The sequence below is a fragment of the Aedes aegypti genome, chromosome 3, assembly GCF_002204515.2.
Source record: "Aedes aegypti strain LVP_AGWG chromosome 3, AaegL5.0 Primary Assembly, whole genome shotgun sequence".
NCBI classification, from domain to species: Eukaryota; Metazoa; Arthropoda; class Insecta; order Diptera; family Culicidae; genus Aedes; species Aedes aegypti.
In genome coordinates, this window is record NC_035109.1 from 380,674,227 (window position 1) to 380,699,426 (window position 25,200).

The 25,200-nt window shown below is 38.9% G+C and overlaps 1 protein-coding gene across 2 annotated transcripts; it reads left to right on the plus strand.

The window, feature by feature from the left end:
* On the plus strand, positions 1-24,477 carry LOC5571921 (protein RMD5 homolog A). Of its 2 annotated transcripts, none has more exons than XM_021852934.1 (4): positions 1-865; positions 8,657-9,480; positions 10,067-10,221; positions 23,077-24,477. In XM_021852934.1, the coding sequence occupies exons 1-4, from the start codon at positions 730-732 to the stop codon at positions 23,156-23,158; spliced, it is 1,197 nt and encodes a 398-aa protein (XP_021708626.1). In that variant the 5' UTR covers positions 1-729; the 3' UTR covers positions 23,159-24,477. The 2 variants fall into 2 exon arrangements, with proteins under 2 accessions (XP_021708626.1, XP_001660018.1); XM_001659968.2 differs by having other exon boundaries at positions 23,095-24,477.
* Positions 24,478-25,200: the final 723 nt, after the last annotated feature.

A 25,200-nucleotide genomic window follows, 5' to 3' on the forward strand; every position in this document is an offset into this window, starting at 1 on the left:
AGCATCGCAATCGATGATCGTTATTTTCGACGTCGTCTTCGCGAAGGAAGCAAAGAGGTTGTAAGTTTTGAGCATTATCATTTTGGTGCGCGGTTTCTCGAAGCATTTAAATGCGTGAAAAGTTGTAGATTTTACAACGAAAAGTCTGTGAGTTCGATGGTGAAGTATATGAAACTGTAATCGAAGTGAAATCGAAGTGTTTAGCCAGTGGAATAGGTGCGAATCTTTGGGAGTTTTGTAACTCGTCTCGAGAGTGCACGGGATTGTGAAAAGATGGATGCGAACCATTAGTAAAGAGAGTGGCCTTTTTTCGTCGTGTGTCTGTGGAGCGAAAAACGAGATTTACGTTTGGGGTTTGAAGAGTTTCCTGGGGTTTACCTGGATTTCATAAAGATTGGTGGCTGCTGAATGGTTGAGATTGAGTAAATTCTCAAGTGAAAGTGCATCCTTTGTTGTCTGGCTGTTTTCTTTTTTTTTACCAATCCGTCATCAAAGTCTGGAAAAGAGAGGTGATTGACAGCCAAAAGAAGAAAAATCCGCTGCTTGAGGAAGAAGATTGCGACGATCAGCATCATCATCATCATAATCATCACCTTCAGTGTGAAATCAAAACAAAGGCATCTTCTTTCGGCTCTTATTGGTGCTGTTGTTTGCTCGAGTGTGTGGGAGGAGGATTTGCTGTTCTGGGAAGCAGCTGATACAAAAACAAACGCCAGAAAGCGAGCGAGAATGGAATCTTGCGCCGCAGTCGAGAAAGAAGTCGATAAAGTGATAACGAAATTTTCCGCCATCAATGATCACTCGCAGCGCATCATTGGCGATGTTATCGTCCTGATTGAGAAGCTGCGTTCGTCTATCGAGGAAGGTGAGTATAATCGTTAAGAGGTCCATTGCCATGAACCCAATCATTAGATTTCCTGTAGATTAGACCGTTGAACATCCACCGCGCATCGCACCGCTTTCTCCACAATAATGAATTATTCAATTGCGTTCCATAACTTGCACCCATTATCCAATAAAATAATAACCTACGCAATCGAAATTATTTTCGCACGCATGTCTGTCTAGTCTATGCGCGGCTCATCTGAGGTATCGTTTTCTTTTGCGTCCGTTCGTTTGTGCTCTTTTGGAATGTGTACACCTTCAGTTTCTTATATGTTCATTCGTTGGTAAAACTATGATTTTTTTTTCTGTTGACTTGGTCTCTATGTTAATACAAATCTCGAAAAAGTCTATTTGAACCGAAATGGTCTTAACAGTTACTTTTTCCATTTCTGCTTGCAATGAATCATGCTGCCAAGTTCCATTCCAGAGAAATCTTCAGAGACTATTATGCGATTATGTTGCAGGTTCTTCAGCAATATCTGCTTAAATTACTCGAAGAAACACTTCAAGAATTCATCTAAACATTTCTGCACAAGTTTCTTCTGGCATACATTCAAGGACTCCTACAGAGATCCCTCCAGAAATTCCTCTAGTATTCCTTCCACGAAATCTACCAGAAATTCTTTCAGGATGCTTAAAGGAATTTTCTCAAAATATGCTCCATGAAATTGTTGATCACTCCAACGTTACTACATTCTGACCTTTGAACTCCAAACGGTCTGAGTTGCATCATCGATAAAAGTACCGAAGAATCGACTTCCTCCAAGCGATGAAACTTCAATCGGACTGCAGACATTCGAATGCATTTTTGGCTATTCGGCCTCAATGGAAGTTGAGTCACAATATCAGCTTCTATACTCGAATAGCTTAGATAGCCGTGTAGTGTCGGTAGCCGATTGCAACAAGGCTAGAAATAACACTACGGATTGCCTATTCCGGCGGTATAAGTCCATCATACAGGTGGCCCCTAATTCATGGTGTCATGCGGCTAAAAGCATACCGTGCCTAGGAATGAATGGTTAGGGGGGTCAAAAGAAACCTAACGGTGAACGGTGCCTGTGGAGTATTATGCCCTTACTACGCTACCCGGAGCAATGGCGCAGTTGACCTTATACTTCTCCGAAATAATCGGCTATTCATATTTAGCCTCAAATCAGAGGCTTGATACGAGTGGGAGCATGTTATTGTTAATGTAATATGAATTGAATAAAAATTATCCAGGTTAACCTTCATCATGCAAAGGGCGCATCAGCAGTGCTCAGCAGACGTTCACCAAGGAAAATATCAATGTGGGACTGATTCAAGAGCCCTGGGTAAATAATGGTAGGTTGCCCTTCGAGCAGTTGTAGAGTTTTGTACGACGAATGTCAGTCCAAACCACGAACAGCTATTCTTGTAAATAGGGACATAAAATTTGTGTAATTACAGAATTCATCCGTAGCGACATTGTTGCGATCAAAGTAGAGGTGCAAATTATCCGGGGAAAAACAGAGGTATGTATTGCTTCTGCTTACTTTCTTTGTCAACTACTGTAAGAAAATTAATGCCCAATTTATAATAGGGTGCGATGCAAATACCCATCATACAATTTGGGACAGCAACGATATTAATAAAAGAGGAGAAGATCTTTTAAACTACATGTCGTCTAACAACATAGATATATGTAATAGAGGGGATTCTCCTACTTTTGTAAACTCTATCCGACAAGAGGTTCTTGATCTCACGATCTGTAGGGACCTGCTATTGGAGAAGATTGTGAACTGGCATGTTTCTGATGAAGAATCATTGTCAGATCACAAGCAAATCCAGTTCTAATTTAAAGCTGGATCAGAAATAACAGAAAGCTTTAGAATCCCAAAGAAAACCAATTGGGATCTCTATTGTTTTCATTAAAGGCCGCACGGGATGTCATCATAATCACCCTATCCATTTCAAGAAGCAAATCTCAAGAACCACTCCATATATCGATGTGAAAAATGTATCACTATGATTCTATATATGTAGTGCACAACCCGATACATTTTCAGCTTCATCGGTTCACTAAAACTTGAGATTTTCTTCCACAAAGTTTTGATGATAATTGTTAGAGTGAGACGAAAGATAGGGAAAAAAAAAACACAGTCTCCCGTGTCCCCTTAACTAATTAGAATTCGTATAACGGTGAACAGTTTACGACTGTTTCACAACTGGAAAATGCCTGTCATTGGTGACTTTAATGCCAAACATCGGTCATGGAATAATTCTCAAAGTAATTCCAACGGCAGAATTTTATTTGATGAGTGCTCTTCAGGATATTTCTCAATTCAATACCCTGATAGCCCTACATGTTTTTCCTCTTCTAGAAATCCATCTACGATTGACTTGGTCTTAACCGACTCTAGTCATCTTTGTAGCCAATTAGTTACTCATGCTGATTTTGATTCTGATCATGTCCCTGTTACATTTCAAATATCCCAAGAAGCGAATTTAAATCCTATCAGCTCCATTTTCAATTATTTACGAGCCGACTGGAATATATATAAAACGTATGTTGACTCTAATCTTGATGTTAACATTTCTTTAGAAACTAAACTTGATATTGACAATGCTTTTGAAACTTTAACAAATTCCATTGTTGAAGCCAGGAGCATTGCAATTCCAAAATGTGAAGTAAAATTTGAATCCGTGATTATATACGATGATCTTAAACTCTTGATCCGTCTTAAAAACGTGAGGAGAAGGCAATTTCAACGCACTCGCGATCCTGCTATGAAAATTATATGGCAGGATTTGCAGAAAGAAATCAAAAAGCGTTTTGCTCAATTAAGAAACAAAAATTTTGAAAATAAAATTTCTCAATTGGACCCTGGCTCTAAGCCCTTTTGGAAATTATCTAAAATCTTGAAAAAAACCTCAGAAGCCAATACCGGCATTGAAAGAGGAAAACAAATTATTACTAACAAATTGCGAAAAAGCTCAAAAACTTGCTATGCAGTTTGAAAGTGCGCACAATTTTAATTTAGGACTTACTAGTCCAATTGAAAATGAAGTTACTCAGGAGTTCGAAAATATTCTCAATCAAGAGAACGTTTTCGAAAATGCCTGGGAGACTGATTTGGAAGAAGTGAGAACTATTATTAAAAATTCAAAAACATGAAAGCTCCTGGCGATGATGGAATTTTCTACATCCTCATCAAGAAACTTCCAGAAAGTAGCTTAGCATTTTTAGTTGATATATTTAACAAATGTTTTCAATTTGCATATTTTCCTGACAAATGGAAAAATGCTAAGGTTGTTCCAATTTTAAAACCAGACAAAAATCCTGCAGAAGCTTCTAGTTATCGTCCAATCAGTTTGCTTTCCTCCATCAGTAAACTTTTTGAAAAGGTTATTTTGAACAGAATGATGGCCCACATCCAAGCTTGATAGAAACTCCTCTGCGATGCAAAGAGGAGGCGATTATGCCGTTTTTCTGAGGAGAAAAAAAATAAACTCAAAATTTTCAACAAGATCCTCAAGCGATTCGAGTGAGAGTGCAGAAAAATGCGAGGATTTTTTCAGACACTCTCTCTCTCTCTCGTTGCGATGCTCACCATCACTCACACTTCAAACGAACTCTCGAGTCTGCCGCCCGAACAGACAGTCCTCGGCGAGTTGTGAGAGCACCCTTTTTTGATAGAATTTAACTCGTTTTTTTTTGTGCTGCATCTTCCTCGCTCATTTTTTGTTGCCTCGCTGCTTAGCATATTTTGGCTCTCTCGCAAAGAGGCGCACTGGCAGCACGCTGCTCTAGAGTATGTCACCGAACTCTGATGATGTTGAGGAGAATTATCAAGCCTGCCCACATCAACGAAAATTCAATTTTTGCCAATGAACAGTTCGGATTCCGCCATGGACATTCGACCACTCATCAACTTTTACGTGTAACAAATTTGATCCGTTCCAACAAATCTGAAGGCTATTCTACTGGTCTTGCTCTTCTATACATAGAAAAAGCTTTCGACAGTGTTTGACATGAAGGTTTGATCGTAATATTAAAAAACTTTAATTTTCCAACATACATTGTTAGAATAATTCAAAGTTATCTGTCAAATCGTACACTTCAGGATAATCATTAGAACTCCAGATCTGAAAGACTTCCTGTAAGAGCTGGTGTTCCTCAAGGCAACATTTTGGGACCAATACTATACAATATTTTCACATCTGACTTACCTGAGTTAACTCAGGGATGTCAAAAATCTTTGTTTGCGGATGATACAGGCCTCTCCGCCAAAGGTCGAAGCCTGCGTATCATCTGTAGTCGATTGCAAAAAAGTTTGGATATTTTTTCTTCGTACTTGCAAAAATGGAAGATTTCTCCTAATGCTTCCAAAACTCAACTAATAATGTTCCCACATAAACCAAAAACTCTTTATTTGAAACCTTCAAGTAGACATGTTGTCACGATGAGAGGGGTTCCAATAAATTGGTCAGATGAAGTTAAGTATCTAGGGCTCATGTAATAAATATGTAAAATGTCTCTATCCCCTTATTAATAGAAAATCAAAACTTTGTCTTAAGAACAAGCTTTTGATATTCAAACAAATTTTCAGGCCAGCCATGTTGTATGCTGTACCAATATGGACTAGCTGTTGTAATACCAGGAAGAAAGCTCTGCAGAGAATTCAAAATAAAATTTTGAAAATGATTCTGAGGCTTCCTCCCTGGTATAGTACCAATGAGTTACATAGAATATCCAATGTTGAAACATTGGAACAAATGTCAAATAAAATAATAAATAATTTCAGGCAAAAATCGTTACAATCTTCTATTGCCACGATTAATGCGTTATATGTTGAGGTTAAGTTAGGTTAAGTATATTCAAAACGTTTTTTTTTCTCTTATAAGCAGGTGAAATCAACTCACCTGTAAAAAATCTGAACTGCTACGGCAAATGAAATGTTATATTTTGTTAACAAAATGTTAATAAAATCTTAAATTTGTTTTACCAAATTAGGATGATAGTGTTGTCTAATAACACAGAACACCTAGATATAAGAAATGAATGTAATGTTTGGAATGATACTAATAAAGAAATTAAAAAAAAAAATTAAAAAAAAAATAAAAAACAAAAATGGAAAATGCCTCTAATGGGATCATTGACCTAATGGTCTCATTTTATCATGCTAGCTGCTCTATTCAACAAAGGTCATCTAACAGGGATGTGCCTTGGTGGAATGACAAGCTGGCAGGATTGAGGAAGAAATCCAGGCGGTTGTTCAATAGAGCAAATATCACTTTAGATTGGGTTGAATACAAAAAAGCCCTAACAGAATACAACAGAGAACTAAGGCACGCCAAACGTAAGAACTGAAGACGGGTATGTGAAAGCATCAATAACGCTCCTGCAGCTGTAAGGCTGCACAAAGTCCTTTCAAAAGACCATTCAAATGGTCTAGGTAGTCTTAAAGAAGAAGACGGCAGTTTTACTGTTGACTCTTCTGAAACACTGGAAGTAATGATGAGAACTCATTTCCCTGAATCGATCCCATATTCGGATGAAGAAAAGGTCTCAGATAGGGCAAGACACGTATGGTCGATAAATGCCTATCAGAAAGCTTGATCATCATGGATGATGCTACTGAAGATTCATGTCTCACACGAGTTCTGCAAATGGTATGAGCAAGGCAAATGCGATTGCTGCTAAAAATGGCATCGCCGAAAACGATTCCGTTGTCAAATCTTCCATAAGTTTATTTAAGGTGATTATAAAACGAAGCCACATCTCAAATTTTCAGGAGCACAAGACTTGAGAACCAACCAGCGCTTCGCGTAGAAAATCTATCCCATTGGTCACCACCAGCAAGCAAGCAATTTGATTGGTTTTCAACGCGAACTGTTGTCAGATACTTTCGTCTTGTGCACTTGAAAATTCAAAGGTTGGCTTCGTTTTATAATCACCTTAAATAAGCAACATTAACAGACTACTACAAGGAATGCAGAATTTCCTTAGTAGATTGCCTATTACGTAGGCGTATTACGCGGTTCAAAGTGATTTTATTTTTGAAATAATTCAAAAAGTAATTGACTTGTAAGAATTTGGTCTCCAAATTCGGTTTCAGGGGCTATGATTTTAGTAAGCAACGACATTTTCAATATTACGGTACGATGTTTACATGGGTGATCAATGTTACCCCATATCAGCCAAATCAAAAAATCACTTAAAACATTTATTTAAACATACCATCAGTGCACCAGTATCCGCTTATGCCCCTATTTCCGCTCACTAGTGTAAAAATTGATTTTTCGTGTCAAAAACTAACATTTTTCGCACGGATATATTCTAGCAATATTAACAACTTTCAAATGAAGTCGTCTGACATTATTTTCATTTGAAAAAATATTTCTTTATATTGAAACCACAAGACCTCGTGAGCGGTTATTGGATCACTAGGTATTTTGGTGTGTTCCAATAACCGCTCATGCAAAAAATTAAACAAAATTTTAAAGAAATGTCGATTTTAGTATACAGCTTTCGTTATTGCAGCTATAGCTATGGTTTGGCCATAAAAAATATCAGTTCGTCACGAAATCTGTTTACAGTGAGCGGAAATAGGAACACTTAGATGCAGTAACAAATGCAATTAAATATTTTTTCGTGAAAGTTTTTCAAATTATTTTTATTTTGCCGCTGATTACTTATACTTGGAGCTGTATTGTGACATAAAAATAGTATTGATCGACACAATAGTTATTTCATAATAAACATTTGAACACATAACTTCCTTTAAATGAGCGGAATCTGGTGCACTGATGGTACTTACATCTTTTGAGAACCAATTTTAAATGAAAAAAATAAGAAATATCCCAAAAACTGATCAATGTTACCCCGGATTACGGTACTTCAGGAAATTTTTCGAAAAAATGTTAAAAACTTCTTTGACAATGCCCTAAAAGAATTTCTGGAGAAACTTCTTTAAAAAAAAATCAAAAAATAATATTTAGTTTCGATTTGGAGCCTATGTCTATTCACTATCTACAAGACAATGTTAAGTAGATGATTTTTAATCTAAAGATTGTTCCCAAGGACTAAATGCTGCAAACTCTCAATTACCAGAACGATAACACTAGGGTGAATACTAGGGTTCGGGTCGGATGATATCAGGATTCGGTTAACTTACCTCTTAACGCATCACGTAAAGGTGATCCACCTTCGCTAGAGACTTGAGGGTAATTAGAGAACTTTCTGATTAAAATCTGGCATACAACTAGGAAGAGTAACTAGAGTATCTTCGTACCTGCCACACGATATACACATGCAAAAATGGTCATTGGCATAGTAAGCTCTCAGTGAATAACTGTGGAAGTGCTTATAAGAACACTAAGCTGAGAAGCAGACTCGGTCCCAGTGGGGACGTAACGCCAGAAAGAAGAAGAAGATACAACTAGGAAATACACTCCGTTTTTTTTTGAACCCAGGATGATTTTCTATTATTTTGTCTATCTAAACGATTCTTAGTGAGTTATACAACGACATTCTTTTAGATATTTTCTCTAATCAAGATGTTCCCTCAGATATTCATATTACGAGCACAATCATGTAACACCAATCTTACCATACGAATGAAATTGACGTATATGAATATTCTATGTAAATTATAATATAGCATTTCATTTTCTTAAAAGCCTTCTATGGATAAAATACCACATAAAATTCTTGAAGAGGGAGAGGGTTTTAGACTGGCCACCTTTTCCTACGCCAATGCGTTCATTGCATGTTGATTGAACATCGTTTCATTCTTTTGTTTTCCAGTGCCAGCAGACGAACAGCTCACACCCGGTCAGATAGACGTCCTGAACGATGCGATTGCCAAAACCAAAGACAAACTGCAGCGCCTGACCACGGAGCACCGGGATCTGCACGGCACCGTCAGCAAGGTGGGCAAAGCGATCGACCGTAACTTCGTAGCGGACTTCACTGCCACTTCGCGGAATGACGTTTTCCAAACGGAGCGAAACGTGACCTTGCTGAACAAAATTATGGCGCAGCATTTCTACCGCCAGGGAATGGACGATGTGGCGCATGCACTGATCAAGGAATCTGGCCTGCCCGCCGAGGAAATCACACCGGAGCCGTATGCCGAGCTGCACCGGATATGGGAAGCGATCCACAATCACAATCTGGCACCGGCTCTCGAATGGGCTGCCCGTTACTCGAGCAAATTGGATGCTCGCAACAGCAGCCTGGAGTTCAAACTGCACCGGTTGGCATTCATGCAGATTCTGAACGGAGGAACCCACGCCCAGACCGAAGCGATCACCTATGCCCGAACCAATTTCTCCAAGTTTGTCGAGCGCTTCGAGAAAGAAATCCAAATACTGATGGGAACGTTGATCTACCTCCCGATTGGAGTTCAAAACTCACCGTACAAGTATTTGACCGCGCCGGAAATGTGGATCGAAGCCGCTGATGTGTTCCTAAAGGATGCCTGCTCCCTGCTGGGCATCAACAAAGATTCGCCCCTGTCGGTGATTGTGAACGCCGGATGCACCGCCTTGCCGGCGTTACTCAATCTCAAACAGGTCATGATGTCCCGTCAGGTGACCGGCATCTGGAGCGGTCGTGACGAACTGCCGGTAAGTCGTTGGACGCGTTGACTACTCAATCATTCATTTAGTGACGGACTAGTAGCAGGTCTCTTTTTAGAGACTTGGTCTCTTTTTTAACGCAAGTTTCCAAAAAGTCTCTATTTTTAATGTCTCTAAAGTCTCTGTTTTAGCCAAAGCCTCATTTCCAAGCCAAGTCACTATTTTCCTTCTCCTTCCAGTGAATTCTGATCCAAAATATCTAACCAGGAATTTTTTACCGAGATTACTCTCAAAAATTTATCATAGAGCAATTCTCGCTGAAACCAAGCCGCCATCGGCACACATGATTAGAATTCCAATTTTATGTTCTCTGAGGAATTAAACTTTTATCTCATGGTTCATGTTAAGCTTCGTTTTGTTTACTTGATTCCTAATTTATTCCTTTTTTGGTTCTCGTTTGATCTCTTTTTTTCATCCGAGAGGTCTCTAAAGTTCCTATTTCCAAAATACATAGTTGCTACCAGCTTTGATTAGTGACAAACTCGCCAAGGGCAAAAAGTCGCTTTGATGAAGATAAATCATAATAATAATAAATAATCATTCCACAACTAATACCATATCCATACATTTTCAGATTGAAATCGATCTCGACCCGGAAAACCGATTCCACTCGATCTTCGCCTGTCCGATTCTGCGGCAGCAGAGCTCCGACGACAATCCGCCGATGAAACTGATTTGCGGTCACGTCATTTCGCGTGATGCCCTGAGCAAGCTGAGCAACGGGCCAATGTAAGTATAGATTTAACAAATTTGTTTTGCTGTTGGGGAATTGTTATATACTTTAGGTAGTTTGGTGTGTTTCTTTGTTCCGATTGATTGCGCTTATAGCACGATCTTTAGCGTTAAATTGATATTTAACAATGAACGGTTCCGCGAAACAAGTTTACATTTTACATTGCAAGCTTATAAAGGGTTTGATTTCGGAATATTTTTGCCGAGAAATTATCAACTGAAAACTGTTTATTTCCAGAACAGCCAGATTGCTTCAAAGTCAAAGAGATCTTATGGAACATCATTGTGATCTTTGAGAAATTTCTATAAGGGTACATCTGATTCTGTATTTGCACGGATTTTTTTTTACACGGCCGCGCAAAAAACAGTTTCCATTCATTTTTTCCGCCAAAACCTCATTTTTGCATGAAACGTCGAGAAATTGTGTTACTTTTTTTGAAATTTTGAACTGACAACTTTTTTTTTTGCACGGTACGCATCCCCCATGCAAAAACACAATCGGGTGTACTTAGAAATTTCCAACAAGGTTTTTGATAGATTTCTATTAAGGCTAAGTAACCCGTCATTCGTTTTGGCAAGCCATGTTGACTTTCCTGCGCGAAACTTCAAGGTAAAAAAAATCTGTTGTCATAGTTAGTCCCCCTACTGGCGACATCATTTTTTACCACTAACATGTTTAAGTCGCAATAACTTTTTCGGGTTTTCAATATTTTTGCAAAGTTTTCAAAAAACAACTAGGGTAGGTGTACCAGTTATGGACATAGTGGTTCCCTATTTCGCCGTACATGATAACTTTAATGTCGTCAAGTTTTGGAATTTTTTGTGTGTTGTAGTATTCAAAGCATTCAATACTATTTAAAATGTTAAAGCTATCAAAATTTCACGTGGCCATACGTAGGAAACTACTATGGCCATAACTGGTACACTTTCCCTATGCTTTTATTTTTAGAATCTGAAACGATATTGACCATTAATTATCTGGATCCGAAGATATTCCGATATTTCTTGGGGGACCGACGCGTTGCCATAACCGACAACTGGAGACAATAGGGTCCTAAAGCCCTGTACCAATTTTAGTGCCAAACGCTTAAGTTTAGGCCAATAACACATGTTTACTCAATTTTCTAATGGTTTCCGTTGGTTTGAGTCCAAAAAAACATTTTTTTACGTTATGTTAGATTTTGTCACACCCCTTGGCTTAAACTCAAATTTTGGGTGTATTTTGTTTTCCGTGTCCCTTTCAAAATGTCAGACAGGAACAACCCCAGTGTTAAACTAAAACCCCTGTGGTGTTTTTGTCGACTAAGCGAACGTCAAACATGATCAAAAGTGTCAAGGTTCATTTATGAACCCAATTTTTAAATTTAAGTTTGAACATGATATAGCCGGTATTTGAGCGGGAAAAATTGCTAAAGTAGTTGCAGTCTTTCGTGTTATTGAATAAAAACAAGATTTCATTATAAATTTTAGGACCCAATTGAACCGAATTGTATAATTATTTTAGAGAAGCTTCTTATAACCTGACATTGTACATCCCACTTTTTTTATTTTTTGAGGAATTTACTAAAAACAAAATGTTGGCCTAGGAACTTCTGAATATCTTCAAAGTCAAATGACACTCAAAAAAATCCAAACGTCATTGCTACGTGAAAAATCACGTAGACCATTCCAAATTCATTTTACTTCCACTTCACCTGACTAAGATACAGATCACTAAACCATTCATAACCACCAAATAGTGACTCGGTAATGTTTACTGAGGTTACCTATCGCACTTACGTGGAATTCTCGTAGGTGCCTAAGTTCATTTTGACATCTACATAGTGTACGTACATTCGGTGTTGAGCTCAAATCCTAAGATGGCGCCCGCTTGATTTTTGAAGAACTTCAGAAGCTGTTGCTGCTTTAAACCCTGTGTAAGATTGATTTCAAGGTAAATATGCTTTGAAAACCGAAGAATCCCTGCATTACTTCATATTTTATACCTGATTTATAATCTCTATCAATTATAGCACGCGAAGGCTACAACAAGACAGACCAAACTCACAAAATTGGCGAAACAGGATTCAAAATGCTCAGATTGACAATAAAAATATCACAATATTTTAAGTTTGTTTACATTTTACAATTGGGAATAAGTTTTCTTGCAAAGCCTATTAGAAATAAGATTGGTCTTCATTACAGATAAATTTAATAAATTTAAAGCCATCTACGTTCAATTGAAACGCTTCGTAAAGGCTACCGGAAAATCCACGTAGCTCTTACGTTTAGCGACGGTGGAATGGACGAACTTCCAAAGTTCATGCGTTCATTCTGGGCTACCTATGATTTACGTAAGAGCTACGTGAAAAGTGCGATGGAAAAAAAATCACGTATGTTTTCACGTAACAATGACGTTTGGATTATTTTGAGTGGACCAATGATCAATATTGATATAGATTCTATAAAACGAAGAGTTTTTTGGGCTTGTGAATAAAATGGTACAAAACTATCAACAAACAAAAAAGTTATAACTGTTTGAATATTTTTTTGCAGTAGGGTAAAAGCACCGGTTTTGGCCATTCTAAGAGAAAATGACTTTGAAAAGTACAATCCAACCTCTTTTTACGACCGTTTTTTTACCGACGGTTCTTTTTCCGACCACTTTTTTACGACCGAAATTCAGATTAACGACCGTTTTTATAAATGATCATTATCTTAAAAAGTATTCAAAATAGAGGATCATGATGTTCAGCAAAATTGTTCAGTAGTTCAAGGGCTAACATATGGTGGTCAATTGCGGAATTCTGCCACTAGGCGGCGCTAGTAAGGATAGACCTTTTGTTTTGCGGATAGCTCACGATCCTGACCACTTAGAGAGATGGCGTCTTCGGCAAAGTTATTCAGTAGCTCAAGGACTATCATTATTCTAGCCAAGAGATTCGAGATTTTGCCACCAGGCGACGCTAGTGAGCATAGAATTTTTGTTTTCCGGATAGCTCAGGATCCTGACCACTTAGAAAAGTCGTCTTCAGCAAAGTTGTTCAGTAGCTCAAGGATTATCATTATAAAAGTTATGAGATTCAAAATTCTGCCACCAGGCGGGGCTAGTGAGCATGAATTTTTTGTTTTGGGTTATCTTAGGATCCTAGCCACTTAGAAAGATGTCGCCTTCGGCAGAGTTGTTGGACTATCATTATAAAAGCTATGAGATTCGAAATTTTGCCACCAGACGGCGCTAGTGAGCATAAAACTTTTGTTTTGCGGATATCTCAGGATCCTGACCACTTTTTTTTTCTCTGTTCGGATGCGCCACTGCGACCATTATTTAGATCTATTGTGGCATTACCCGTATCCTTAGTGTATAGTGCATGTCGCATAAATCCATTTCCATTGATAGGTAATGAAGCATCGATTTCTGTACAGTTTTTGTTTTAAATCCTCAGAGATTAATACAAATCGAATGTGATGAAAAGGTCCCGCTATTTACACCATTCATAGAGACTTACATGTCAGCGAAGGCGCGACCCTTAGCAATCATAATCGATTTCTGAGGAACCAAATCGGTACTACTGATATTTGACCATGCAACGGAACTCTAGTCTCATCCTTGTTTCGCTTTTAGTTCAGTCCCAAAATATACTAGAAAAAAGGGGCTTTGTACTAGCAACAAAACCGTATCAAGCTAGAAAATTTGTTTAGTAATCAGAATTCATGTGAGTCCTTGAATTACCAGTATTCAATAGTTCTTGTTGAGTTAATACTCATGATTATTATCCTGGCTTCAAGTGTAGTCTCGGGACTGATCAACTCCGAGTCTTTAACCATCTGCTAGGTAAAATAGATTCAATTTCAAAAAGTATTGTCAGTAACAAGGGCTTTGTACCGCGAATTCTTGAATTACCAGAACATATTACTCTAGCCCGACAAACAAGATGAGACTAGGGTTCAAATTGGTAGATCTTACCCCGTAACGCACCACGAAAAGGTGATCAACCGGCGTTATCCTGACCACTTAGAGAGATGGCGTCTTCGACAAAGTTGTTCAGTAGCTCAAGGCGGCGCTAGTGAGCATGAAACTTTTGTTTTGCGGTTATCTAAGGCTCCTAGCCACTTAGAAAGATGGCGCCTTCGGAAAAGTTGTTCAGTAGCTCAAGCGCTACCATTATAGAAGCTATGAGATTCAAAATTCCGCCACCAGGCGGCGCTAGTGAGCATAATACTTTTGTTTTGCGGATAGCTCCGGATCCTGACCACTTAGAAAGATAGCGTCTTCGGCAGAGTTGTTCAGTAGCTCAAGGACTATCATTATAAAAGCTATGAGATTTGAATTTCCGCCTTTGTTTTTCGGATAGCTCTAGATTATGACTATTCAGAAAGATGACGTCTTCGGCAAAGTTGTTCGGTAGCTCAAGCGCTATCATAATAGAAGCTATGAGATTCAAAATTCCGCCACCAGGTGGCGCAAGTGAGCATATTATTTTTGTTTTGCGGATAGCTCTGGATTATGACTATTCAGAAAGGTGGCGTCTTCGGCAAAGTTGTTCAGTAGCTCAAGCGCTGTCATTATAAAAGCTATGATATTCGAAATTCCGCCACCAGTGAGCCTTGCTAGTGAGCATAGAATTTTTTTTTTGCGGATAGCTCTTGATTATAACTATTCAAAAAGGTGACGTCTTGGGCAAAGTGGTTCATCAGCTCAAGGACTATTATTTTAAAAGCTATGAGATTCAAAATTTTGCCACCAGGTGGCGCTAGTGAGCATGAAACTTTTATTTTGCGGATATATCAGAATCCTGACATGGCGTCTTGAGCAAAGTTGAGCTACTCAACAAGTTTACCGAAGACTCCATCTTTTTTAGTGGTCAGGATCCTGAGATATCCGCAAAACAAAAGTTTCATACTCACTAGCGCCACCTGAGCTAGGGGCCTTCCTTAGCCGAGTGGTTAGAGTCCGCGGCTACAAAGCAAAGCCATGCTGAAGGTGTCTGGGTTCGAATCCCGGTCGGTCCAGGATCTTTTCGTAATGGAAATTTGCTTGACTTCCCTGGGCATAAAGTATCATCGTACCTGCCACACGATATACGAATGCGAAAATGGCAACTTTGGCAAAGAAAGCTCTCAGTTAATAACTGTGGAAGTGCTCATAAGAACACTACGCTGAGAAGCAGGCTTTGTCCCAGTGAGGACGTAATGCCAAAAAGAAGAAGAAGAAGCGCCACCTGGTGGCAAAATTTTGAGTCTCATAGCTCTTATAATGATAGTCCTTGAGCTACTGAACAACTTTGCCGAAGACGCCATTTTTCTAAGTGGTCAAGATCCTGAGCTATCCGGAAAACAAAAAATCTATGCTCACTAGCGCCGTCTGGTGGCAAAATCCCGAATCTCTTGGCTAGAATAATGATAATCCTTGAGCTACTGAACAACTTTACCGAAGGCGCCATCTTTCTAAGTGGCCAGGATCCTGAGCTATCCGCAAAACATAAATTCTATGCTCACTAGCGCCACCTGGTGGCAAAATTTCGAATCTCATAACTTTTATAATGCTAGCGCTTGAGCTACTGAACCACTTTGCCGAAGGCGCCATCTTTCTAAGTGGTCAGGATCCTAAGATAATCGGAAAACAAAAGTTTCATGCTCACTAGCGCCGCCTGGTGGCAAAATTTTGAATATCTTGGCTAGAATAATGATAGTCCTTGAGCTACTGAACAACTTTGCCGAATACGCCATCTTTTTAAGTGGCTAGGATTCTGAGCTATCCGCAAAACAAACATTCTATAACTTTTATAATGATACCGCTTGAGCTACTGAACAACTTTGCCGAAGGCGCCATCTTTCTAAGTGGCTCACTAGCGCCGCCTGATGGCAAAATTTTGAATCTCATAGCGTTTATAATGATAGTCCTTGAGCTACTGAACAACTTTGCCGAATACGCCATCTTTTTAAGTGGCTAGGATTCTGAGCTATCCGCAAAACAAACATTCTATAACTTTTATAATGATACCGCTTGAGCTACTGAACAACTTTGCCGAAGGCGCCATCTTTCTAAGTGGCTCACTAGCGCCGCCTGATGGCAAAATTTTGAATCTCATAGCGTTTATAATGATAGTCCTTGAGCTACTGAACAACTTTGCCGAATACGCCATCTTTTTAAGTGGCTAGGATTCTGAGCTATCCGCAAAACAAACATTCTATAACTTTTATAATGATACCGCTTGAGCTACTGAACAACTTTGCCGAAGGCGCCATCTTTCTAAGTGGCTCACTAGCGCCGCCTGATGGCAAAATTTTGAATCTCATAGCGTTTATAATGATAGTCCTTGAGCTACTGAACAACTTTGCCGAATACGCCATCTTTTTAAGTGGCTAGGATTCTGAGCTATCCGCAAAACAAACATTCTATAACTTTTATAATGATACCGCTTGAGCTACTGAACAACTTTGCCGAAGGCGCCATCTTTCTAAGTGGCTCACTAGCGCCGCCTGATGGCAAAATTTTGAATCTCATAGCGTTTATAATGATAGTCCTTGAGCTACTGAACAACTTTGCCGAAGACGCCATCTTTCTAAGTGGCTCACTAGCGCCGCCTGATGGCAAAATTTTGAATCTCATAGCGTTTATAATGATAGTCCTTGAGCTACTGAACAACTTTGCCGAAGACGCCATCTTTCTAAGTGGTCAGGATCCTGAGCTATCCGGAAAACAAAAATTTTGTGCTTACTAGCGCCGTCTGGTGGCAAAATCTGGAATCTCTTGGCTAGAATAATGATAGTCCTTGAGCTACTGAACAACTTTGCCGAATACGCCATCTTTTTAAGTGGCTAGGATTCTGAGCTATCCGCAAAACAAACATTCTATAACTTTTACAATGATACCGCTTGAGCTACTGAACAACTTTGCCGAAGGCGCCATCTTTCTAAGTGGCTCACTAGCGCCGCCTGATGGCAAAATTTTGAATCTCATAGCGTTTATAATGATAGTCCTTGAGCTACTGAACAACTTTGCCGAAGACGCCATCTTTCTAAGTGGTCAGGATCCTGAGCTATCCGGAAAACAAAAATTTTGTGCTCACTAGCGCCGTCTGGTGGCAAAATCTGGAATCTCTTGGCTAGAATAATGATAGTCCTTGAGCTACTGAACAACTTTGCCGAAGACGCCATCTTTCTAAGTGGCTCACTAGCGCCGCCTGATGGCAAAATTTTGAATCTCATAGCGTTTATAATGATAGTCCTTGAGCTACTGAACAACTTTGCCGAAGACGCCATCTTTCTAAGTGGTCAGGATCCTGAGCTATCCGGAAAACAAAAATTTTGTGCTTACTAGCGCCGTCTGGTGGCAAAATCTGGAATCTCTTGGCTAGAATAATGATAGTCCTTGAGCTACTGAACAACTTTGCCGAATACGCCATCTTTTTAAGTGGCTAGGATTCTGAGCTATCCGCAAAACAAACATTCTATAACTTTTATAATGATACCGCTTGAGCTACTGAACAACTTTGCCGAAGGCGCCATCTTTCTAAGTGGCTCACTAGCGCCGCCTGATGGCAAAATTTTGAATCTCATAGCGTTTATAATGATAGTCCTTGAGCTACTGAACAACTTTGCCGAAGACGCCATCTTTCTAAGTGGTCAGGATCCTGAGCTATCCGGAAAACAAAAATTTTGTGCTCACTAGCGCCGTCTGGTGGCAAAATCTGGAATCTCTTGGCTAGAATAATGATAGTCCTTGAGCTACTGAACAACTTTGCCGAAGACGCCATCTTTCTAAGTGGCTCACTAGCGCCGCCTGATGGCAAAATTTTGAATCTCATAGCGTTTATACACGGGAAAAAATTCTGTGGTAAAAAATACTATTGTAGCTGACTACGCCCATTCTTGAAACTACCATGGAATTTCAGACCAATTTACTATGTTTACGGTACATCCCACCACATTACTGGTACATTTGACAGAAATAATTTACAACAATCTGATTTCGACAACAGACATGGTAAAATCAAGCGCATTTCTGGTCTGCTGAAAATTGCCGGTGCGAGCGCTTAAGTTAACCCCCTAAAATGGTAGTTTTTACCGCACAATTTTTTTGCGTGTAATGATAGTCCTTGAGCTACTGAACAACTTTGCCGAAGACGCCATCTTTCTAAGTGGTCAGGATCCTGAGCTATCCGGAAAACAAAAATTTTGTGCTTACTAGCGCCGTCTGGTGGCAAAATCTGGAATCTCTTGGCTAGAATAATGATAGTCCTTGAGCTACTGAACAACTTTGCCGAATACGCCATCTTTTTAAGTGGCTAGGATTCTGAGCTATCCGCAAAACAAACATTCTATAACTTTTATAATGATACCGCTTGAGCTACTGAACAACTTTGCCGAAGGCGCCATCTTTCTAAGTGGCTCACTAGCGCCGCCTGGTGGCAAAATTTTGAATCTCATAGCGTTTATAATGATAGTCCTTGAGCTACTGAACAACTTTGCCGAAGACGCCATCTTTCTAAGTGGTCAGGATCCTGAGCTATCCGGAAAACAAAAATTTTGTGCTCACTAGCGCCGTCTGGTGGCAAAATCTGGAATCTCTTGGCTAGAATAATGATAGTCCTTGAGCTACTGAACAACTTTGCCGAATACGCCATCTTTTTAAGTGGCTAGGATTCTGAGCTATCCGCAAAACAAACATTCTATAACTTTTATAATGATACCGCTTGAGCTACTGAACAACTTTGCCGAAGGCGCCATCTTTCTAAGTGGCTCACTAGCGCCGCCTGATGGCAAAATTTTGAATCTCATAGCGTTTATAATGATAGTCCTTGAGCTACTGAACAACTTTGCCGAAGACGCCATCTTTCTAAGTGGTCAGGATCCTGAGCTATCCGGAAAACAAAAATTTTGTGCTCACTAGCGCCGTCTGGTGGCAAAATCTGGAATCTCTTGGCTAGAATAATGATAGTCCTTGAGCTACCGAACAACTTTGCCGAATACGCCATCTTTTTAAGTGGCTAGGATTCTGAGCTATCCGCAAAACAAACATTCTATAACTTTTATAATGATACCGCTTGAGCTACTGAACAACTTTGCCGAAGGCGCCATCTTTCTAAGTGGCTCACTAGCGCCGCCTGATGGCAAAATTTTGAATCTCATAGCGTTTATAATGATAGTCCTTGAGCTACTGAACAACTTTGCCGAAGACGCCATCTTTCTAAGTGGTCAGGATCCTGAGCTATCCGGAAAACAAAATTTTGTGCTCACTAGCGCCGTCTGGTGGCAAAATCTGGAATCTCTTGGCTAGAATAATGATAGTCCTTGAGCTACCGAACAACTTTGCCGAATACGCCATCTTTTTAAGTGGCTAGGATTCTGAGCTATCCGCAAAACAAACATTCTATAACTTTTATAATGATACCGCTTGAGCTACTGAACAACTTTGCCGAAGGCGCCATCTTTCTAAGTGGCTCACTAGCGCCGCCTGATGGCAAAATTTTGAATCTCATAGCGTTTATAATGATAGTCCTTGAGCTACTGAACAACTTTGCCGAAGACGCCATCTTTCTAAGTGGTCAGGATCCTGAGCTATCCGGAAAACAAAAATTTTGTGCTCACTAGCGCCGTCTGGTGGCAAAATCTGGAATCTCTTGGCTAGAATAATGATAGTCCTTGAGCTACTGAACAACTTTGCCGAAGACGCCATCTTTCTAAGTGGCCATGATCCTGAGCTATCCGCAAAACAAAAATTCTATGCTCACTAGCGCCGCCTGGTGGCAAAATTTTGAATCTCATAACTTTTATAATGAAAAACTTTGTCGAAGACGCCATCTCCATCCGGAAAACAAAGTATTTCCGCATCTAGACGTTGCATTTATCAACAACATAATTAAAACCCTGATTTTTACGACCGATTTTTTTCACGACCCCTCGATAACGGTCGTAAAAAGAGGTTGGGATGTATTCCCCATCCGAAACACAGTGAACATATTTTTAGCGAAGAAATTTCAGTATTCAGCAGAAAAACTGCTTTTGAAGCTTCGATGATGACAAAATCATTTTGGTTGAAGAATATAATACAAGTGAACACATTTTAACGTTCAAGGATCCGCCATCGTAATCATCGTCATTAACGAAACTTCAAAGGCAGTTTTTCTGTTCAAAACTGAAAATTATTCGATGAAAATGCCTTCCTCAGCCGAGTGGTTAGAGTCCGCGGTTACAAAGCAAAGCCATTCTGAAGGTGTCTGGGTTCGATGCCTGGTCGGTCCAGGATCTTTTCGTAATAGAAATTTCCTTGACTTCCCTGGGCATATAGTATAATCGTACCTGCCAAACGATATACGAATGCGAAAATGGCAACTTTGGCATAGAAAACTCTCAGTTAATAACTGTGGAAGTACTCATAAGAACACTAAGCTGAGAAGCAGGCTCTGTCCCAGTGAGGACGTTATTTTTTTAAGGCACTCCGTGCTCGTGGCCACTACTGTGCTGGAATCAGTTTATCTGTATCTTCCTTACCGATACAGTTCTATTTTAACTAATCTATATTTACATCTGCTTTCAATCTCTTCTGCTCTTTTGCTCTCACACCGAGCAGGTAGGAGAGTGCTCTGCTGTTGGTCCAATCGATTTCCATAAGTCATAGTCCATTGCTCTTGCGGTGGTTCGTTTTGCCGTGTTCCTGAGTCGTCTGAGGCTAGCTGCCTGCGAAGTGGGTCAGTTTGTCTCAGTCACCATCTGATACTGACGGAGGATGGATGTGCTCCCCGAAGCACGGTCCTCGATGCGGCGTCTTCTGGTGGCTGGACGTGTTATTTTTTGGAGGGGCTGGGAATTGAGTCCATGACCTTCCGCTTATGAAGCGAAAGCGTAACCTCAAGGCTACGGACCCCCCTTAGGACGGTAATGCCAAGAAGAAGAAGTGCTCACTGTGTTTCGGTTGAAAATAGAATACAGTGAACACATTTTCGTGTAAATTTTCCTGATTTTGAACGAAAAAACTGCTTCTGAGAATTCTGAAATCATTGACGGATGCTGTCCCCGGATCCTTAAGGTGAAGTAGGTCGTCATTGAAATTTGTATTGTGCATCGATGATTATGGCTAATTCGTCTCACGATTGCGAATTGAAGAAAATCACTCGGTTTTGCACCGACATAGCTGAAAAAGTATCAGCATACTTTTTGCATGTAAGCGCAACTAGTGATACTTTTTTGGATCAATATTACATAAGATAACTGAGTTTTATCGCTTTAAAATTGCAAGTTGCAAAATCAACATGGCTGCCAAAACGAATGACGGGTTACTAAGCCTTAACCGACAACAGGCTAGACTCAACATCACTACCTTGCTAGCACCATATTATAGACAGCGCCATATTCTGAACGATATATTCTATATACTGAATATTCATCATTTCCAAATCCAAAATAATAAACTGAAATTTCAAAGCAAGATATCATTGTAACATCTTAAAGCTAAATGACATGATTAAATTGACTTTTTTTTTAATTTTATAGGGAAAGTGTACCAGTTATGGCCATAGAAGTTCCCTATTTGGCCATACGTGAAATTTTGATACCTTCAACATTTTAAATGTTACTGAATGCTTTAACATCAAGATATATCTTAAATCTAACTACTACAACACACAAAAATTTCCAAAACTTGACGACATTAAAGTAATCATGCACGGCGAAATAGGGAACCACTATGTCCATAACTGGTACACCTACCCTACTTAAAGTTAGTTTGCTGTCCATAATAAGGAACAAAGTGTGTTCATAAATAGGATTAGGATGATTGATTGACGTCCTGTTTTATTCTATACGTTTATTTAGATAACGACAAGATTAATCAATATCCCAGCAGTTGAAATCCCTAATAATTTCAGTTAATTAATTAGGGTTTCCTTAAGCGTCCATGATATGGTGCTTACACTGTACTTAACATTATCTTGTAGGTAATGTCTAGCCTAAGCTAAACTTAGTACAAGTGATCAAATGGGTTATAGATATCAGAATGTACTAACTCGTAAAAGAATGGTGAACTATTTAAGAAGATTTCATGAAAAAAATCGTATTGATTTTGCTGGAGTCGATAATTTTACGGAAAATGTAGATTGAAAGTTACCTATTTCACTCGGAATTACGTTTTTAAGTAAGGATTTTGACTTCTGTGGTTTGGGCTTAAATATCTCAAAGGAAAATTGTGTAGAGTATTCAATCTTGGCATAGTTTTGATCGTATAGTTTTCATTCATAGCTTTAACATTCTATTTTGATTATAATTGCTTGGGCGTATACTAACTGCATATGGTCGGTGTTAAGTTTGATGGTTTTAGGAAAACGTATTCTTAATAACGAAAAAAAAAAACGTATTAGTTGCTGTAATATTGGAACTTACATATTTGATGGAACACCTCTATCGAATTAACTTTGGAGAATTCAGTATTGATGAAGTAATTTGCAAAGCAAAATTGAAACAATGCCCAAATCTGTCTTAATTCAATATGAGTAATAAGTATGAAAATAAAATAAAAATGATTGTAGGAGTGTTAATATAATTTTGATCGTACTGTTTTTTTTATTATTTAGATGATCATTACCTGGTGGGAGACTAACTACACATTACACCTAACTTAACTAACATTCCACACGTTCTTTCAGATATACAGCGCAATCATAAGCCCAATCATCTAATTTTGGCCTCTGTTTCTTCGTTTCTTTTTTCTCTTTCTTTTCTGGACGTTCTCTTGTTTCTCCTGCATGCCACACCATGCCATATGATCATCCTCGTTTGCTTCCTCCACAAAAAATGCGCGCGCTGTGTAAAAACAAAATGTGCTTTACCAAAATCAACCAACCACCGATGAATCAATCTGCTAATCGTGTTCAGAATGAACAATACTTTCAGATTGAAGTGTCCCTACTGCCCGATGGAGCAATGCCCGTCCGAGGCGAAGCTGATCTACTTCTAACCAGGTGGACCTGCACGGAGGCAGGCCCCCAAGCGCTGCTACGAACTGAACTGCTGACTGGCCGGTGTGAGCATCTCTATACTCTTTATATATACACATGAAGGTGGTATAACAGCAACGGCGAAATATTATTTGAATCCAGTTTTTTTTATTGATTACGAACTTCACCTTTCCATTACGACACACTCATCACATCGCAATAGAAGAAAAGTCAGTCATCTACCCAATGATTGGGTTGAAACTTCAGGAAGATCGTCTACATTTTATGAAAAGCTGTAAGCATGCGAATCAGTTTTTTTACTAAACGTAGATGATCTTAAGCCAAACACGTGAACCCGTTCAGAAATAGTTAAACTACATTTATCCAACATTTTCAAATCGAAATGACGAAAAGTTTTCAACTTCAATTAGATCAAGATTATAAAAATCAAATATAGTTATCTATATACTTGGGATGACAGGATTCGATTAGGGCTGCAATATGATGAAATGAGAAGAAACAAGAAAATGTTCAATTATGCAAAGCTTCCCTGAAGAATAGGGGTCGATACGGAATGTAGCATATTGATGAAATAAGCAGCGAATTTAAATGTACTTTACTGAAATATCACGAAACAACTATTGCTTCAGTGAGATCATCCTATCATTTATCATTAATGTTTTTTTCTCATTGTTACAAACGTAAATTCATTGCGTGGTAGAATACGATTTACAGCATTCATCGAACAGGCGAGAGGCGCAAGCCGTAAGAACAGATAGTTTTATTTTACTCCTATTTTGTTTGTTTTTGTTTGATAATAGATTCTACGATTATGAAAATGATTATATTATCTCGTTAATGCGTTTCTTTTTTTCTCTTGTAACGTCATCACCGGCGTATCCATATTGAAAGTGTGAATGTTTGTGTGACAACAGTGTCCGAAAGGGTGTAGGTATTAGGAAAATTAAGTAAGAATTTTAAAATGTGACGAAAAAAATACGTTAGAAGGCGTTAAATTAACTTGAATTGCAGTTTCTAATTCGTTTGAGGATATAACAAGATTAATATGCATAAACAATTAGCGTCAAATAAAAGTCCCAAAACTTATGAAATTATACACATTTTTACACTGAACACAGATTGAATCCGGTATCTACTGTATGACGCACGATGAAAGTGTATGAACGCAACCAGAGCAGGGAACGATTTTGAATCATCCCGGTATAAGATGTCTTCGCTAGGAAACAGAACGAACTTGTACATAGGAAACTTATGATGATTAACGGCAAAATATATGCGAAAAAGTGAATAAAAACAAAGACGTAGTGCTACGTCAAAACCAGTGTTACTCACGCTGGACTGGATAGGAACAAAAAAGAAATCCGAACTGTATAACAAGAAAAAAAATATGAACAATATTTCATGATCCAAGAACAACAACAATAACGGATCTGTATCTTGGTGGTCGTCCATAAACCACGTGGTCATTCAAGGGGGACGGCCAATGACCACGGTCCACACAAATTTTAAAAATTTTCAGAGTGTCTACTCGTTTACTAAAATGAAATTCCCTGATATTTCCAGGTCTTAAGAAATAATTCCAGGCTCAAGAAAAACTCTTAAATACTATTCATTATCGATTTATTAATTTTGAATGAATTTGAATTCATTTCTAACAGTAGGTAATAAATGGTTTCTAAACACTTGAACAAAAAACAGTTTTTTTTTAGTTCTTTGGTGATTATTTCCCAAGAATTCTCCCTACAATTTCATTTTAGAAACCTCAAGAATGAAATATGAATTTTTCGAACTTGAACCACACTTCAGAGATTCATTAGGAATTAATCCAAAGATTCTCCAACAAAGTCTTAAGTCATCCAGACTTTTATGCAACGATTCTTCCATCGCTTTTTTGGGCACTCTCCAAAATAGCCGTTTAGAACATCTAAAACACTATCTTTTCCAGAAAGCATCTCTGGTCCTTCCTTGGAATTCCCTACAACATTGTTTTTCAGGATATCTTTAACATTTCAACTTGAAATTTCTTTATGGATACTTTCTG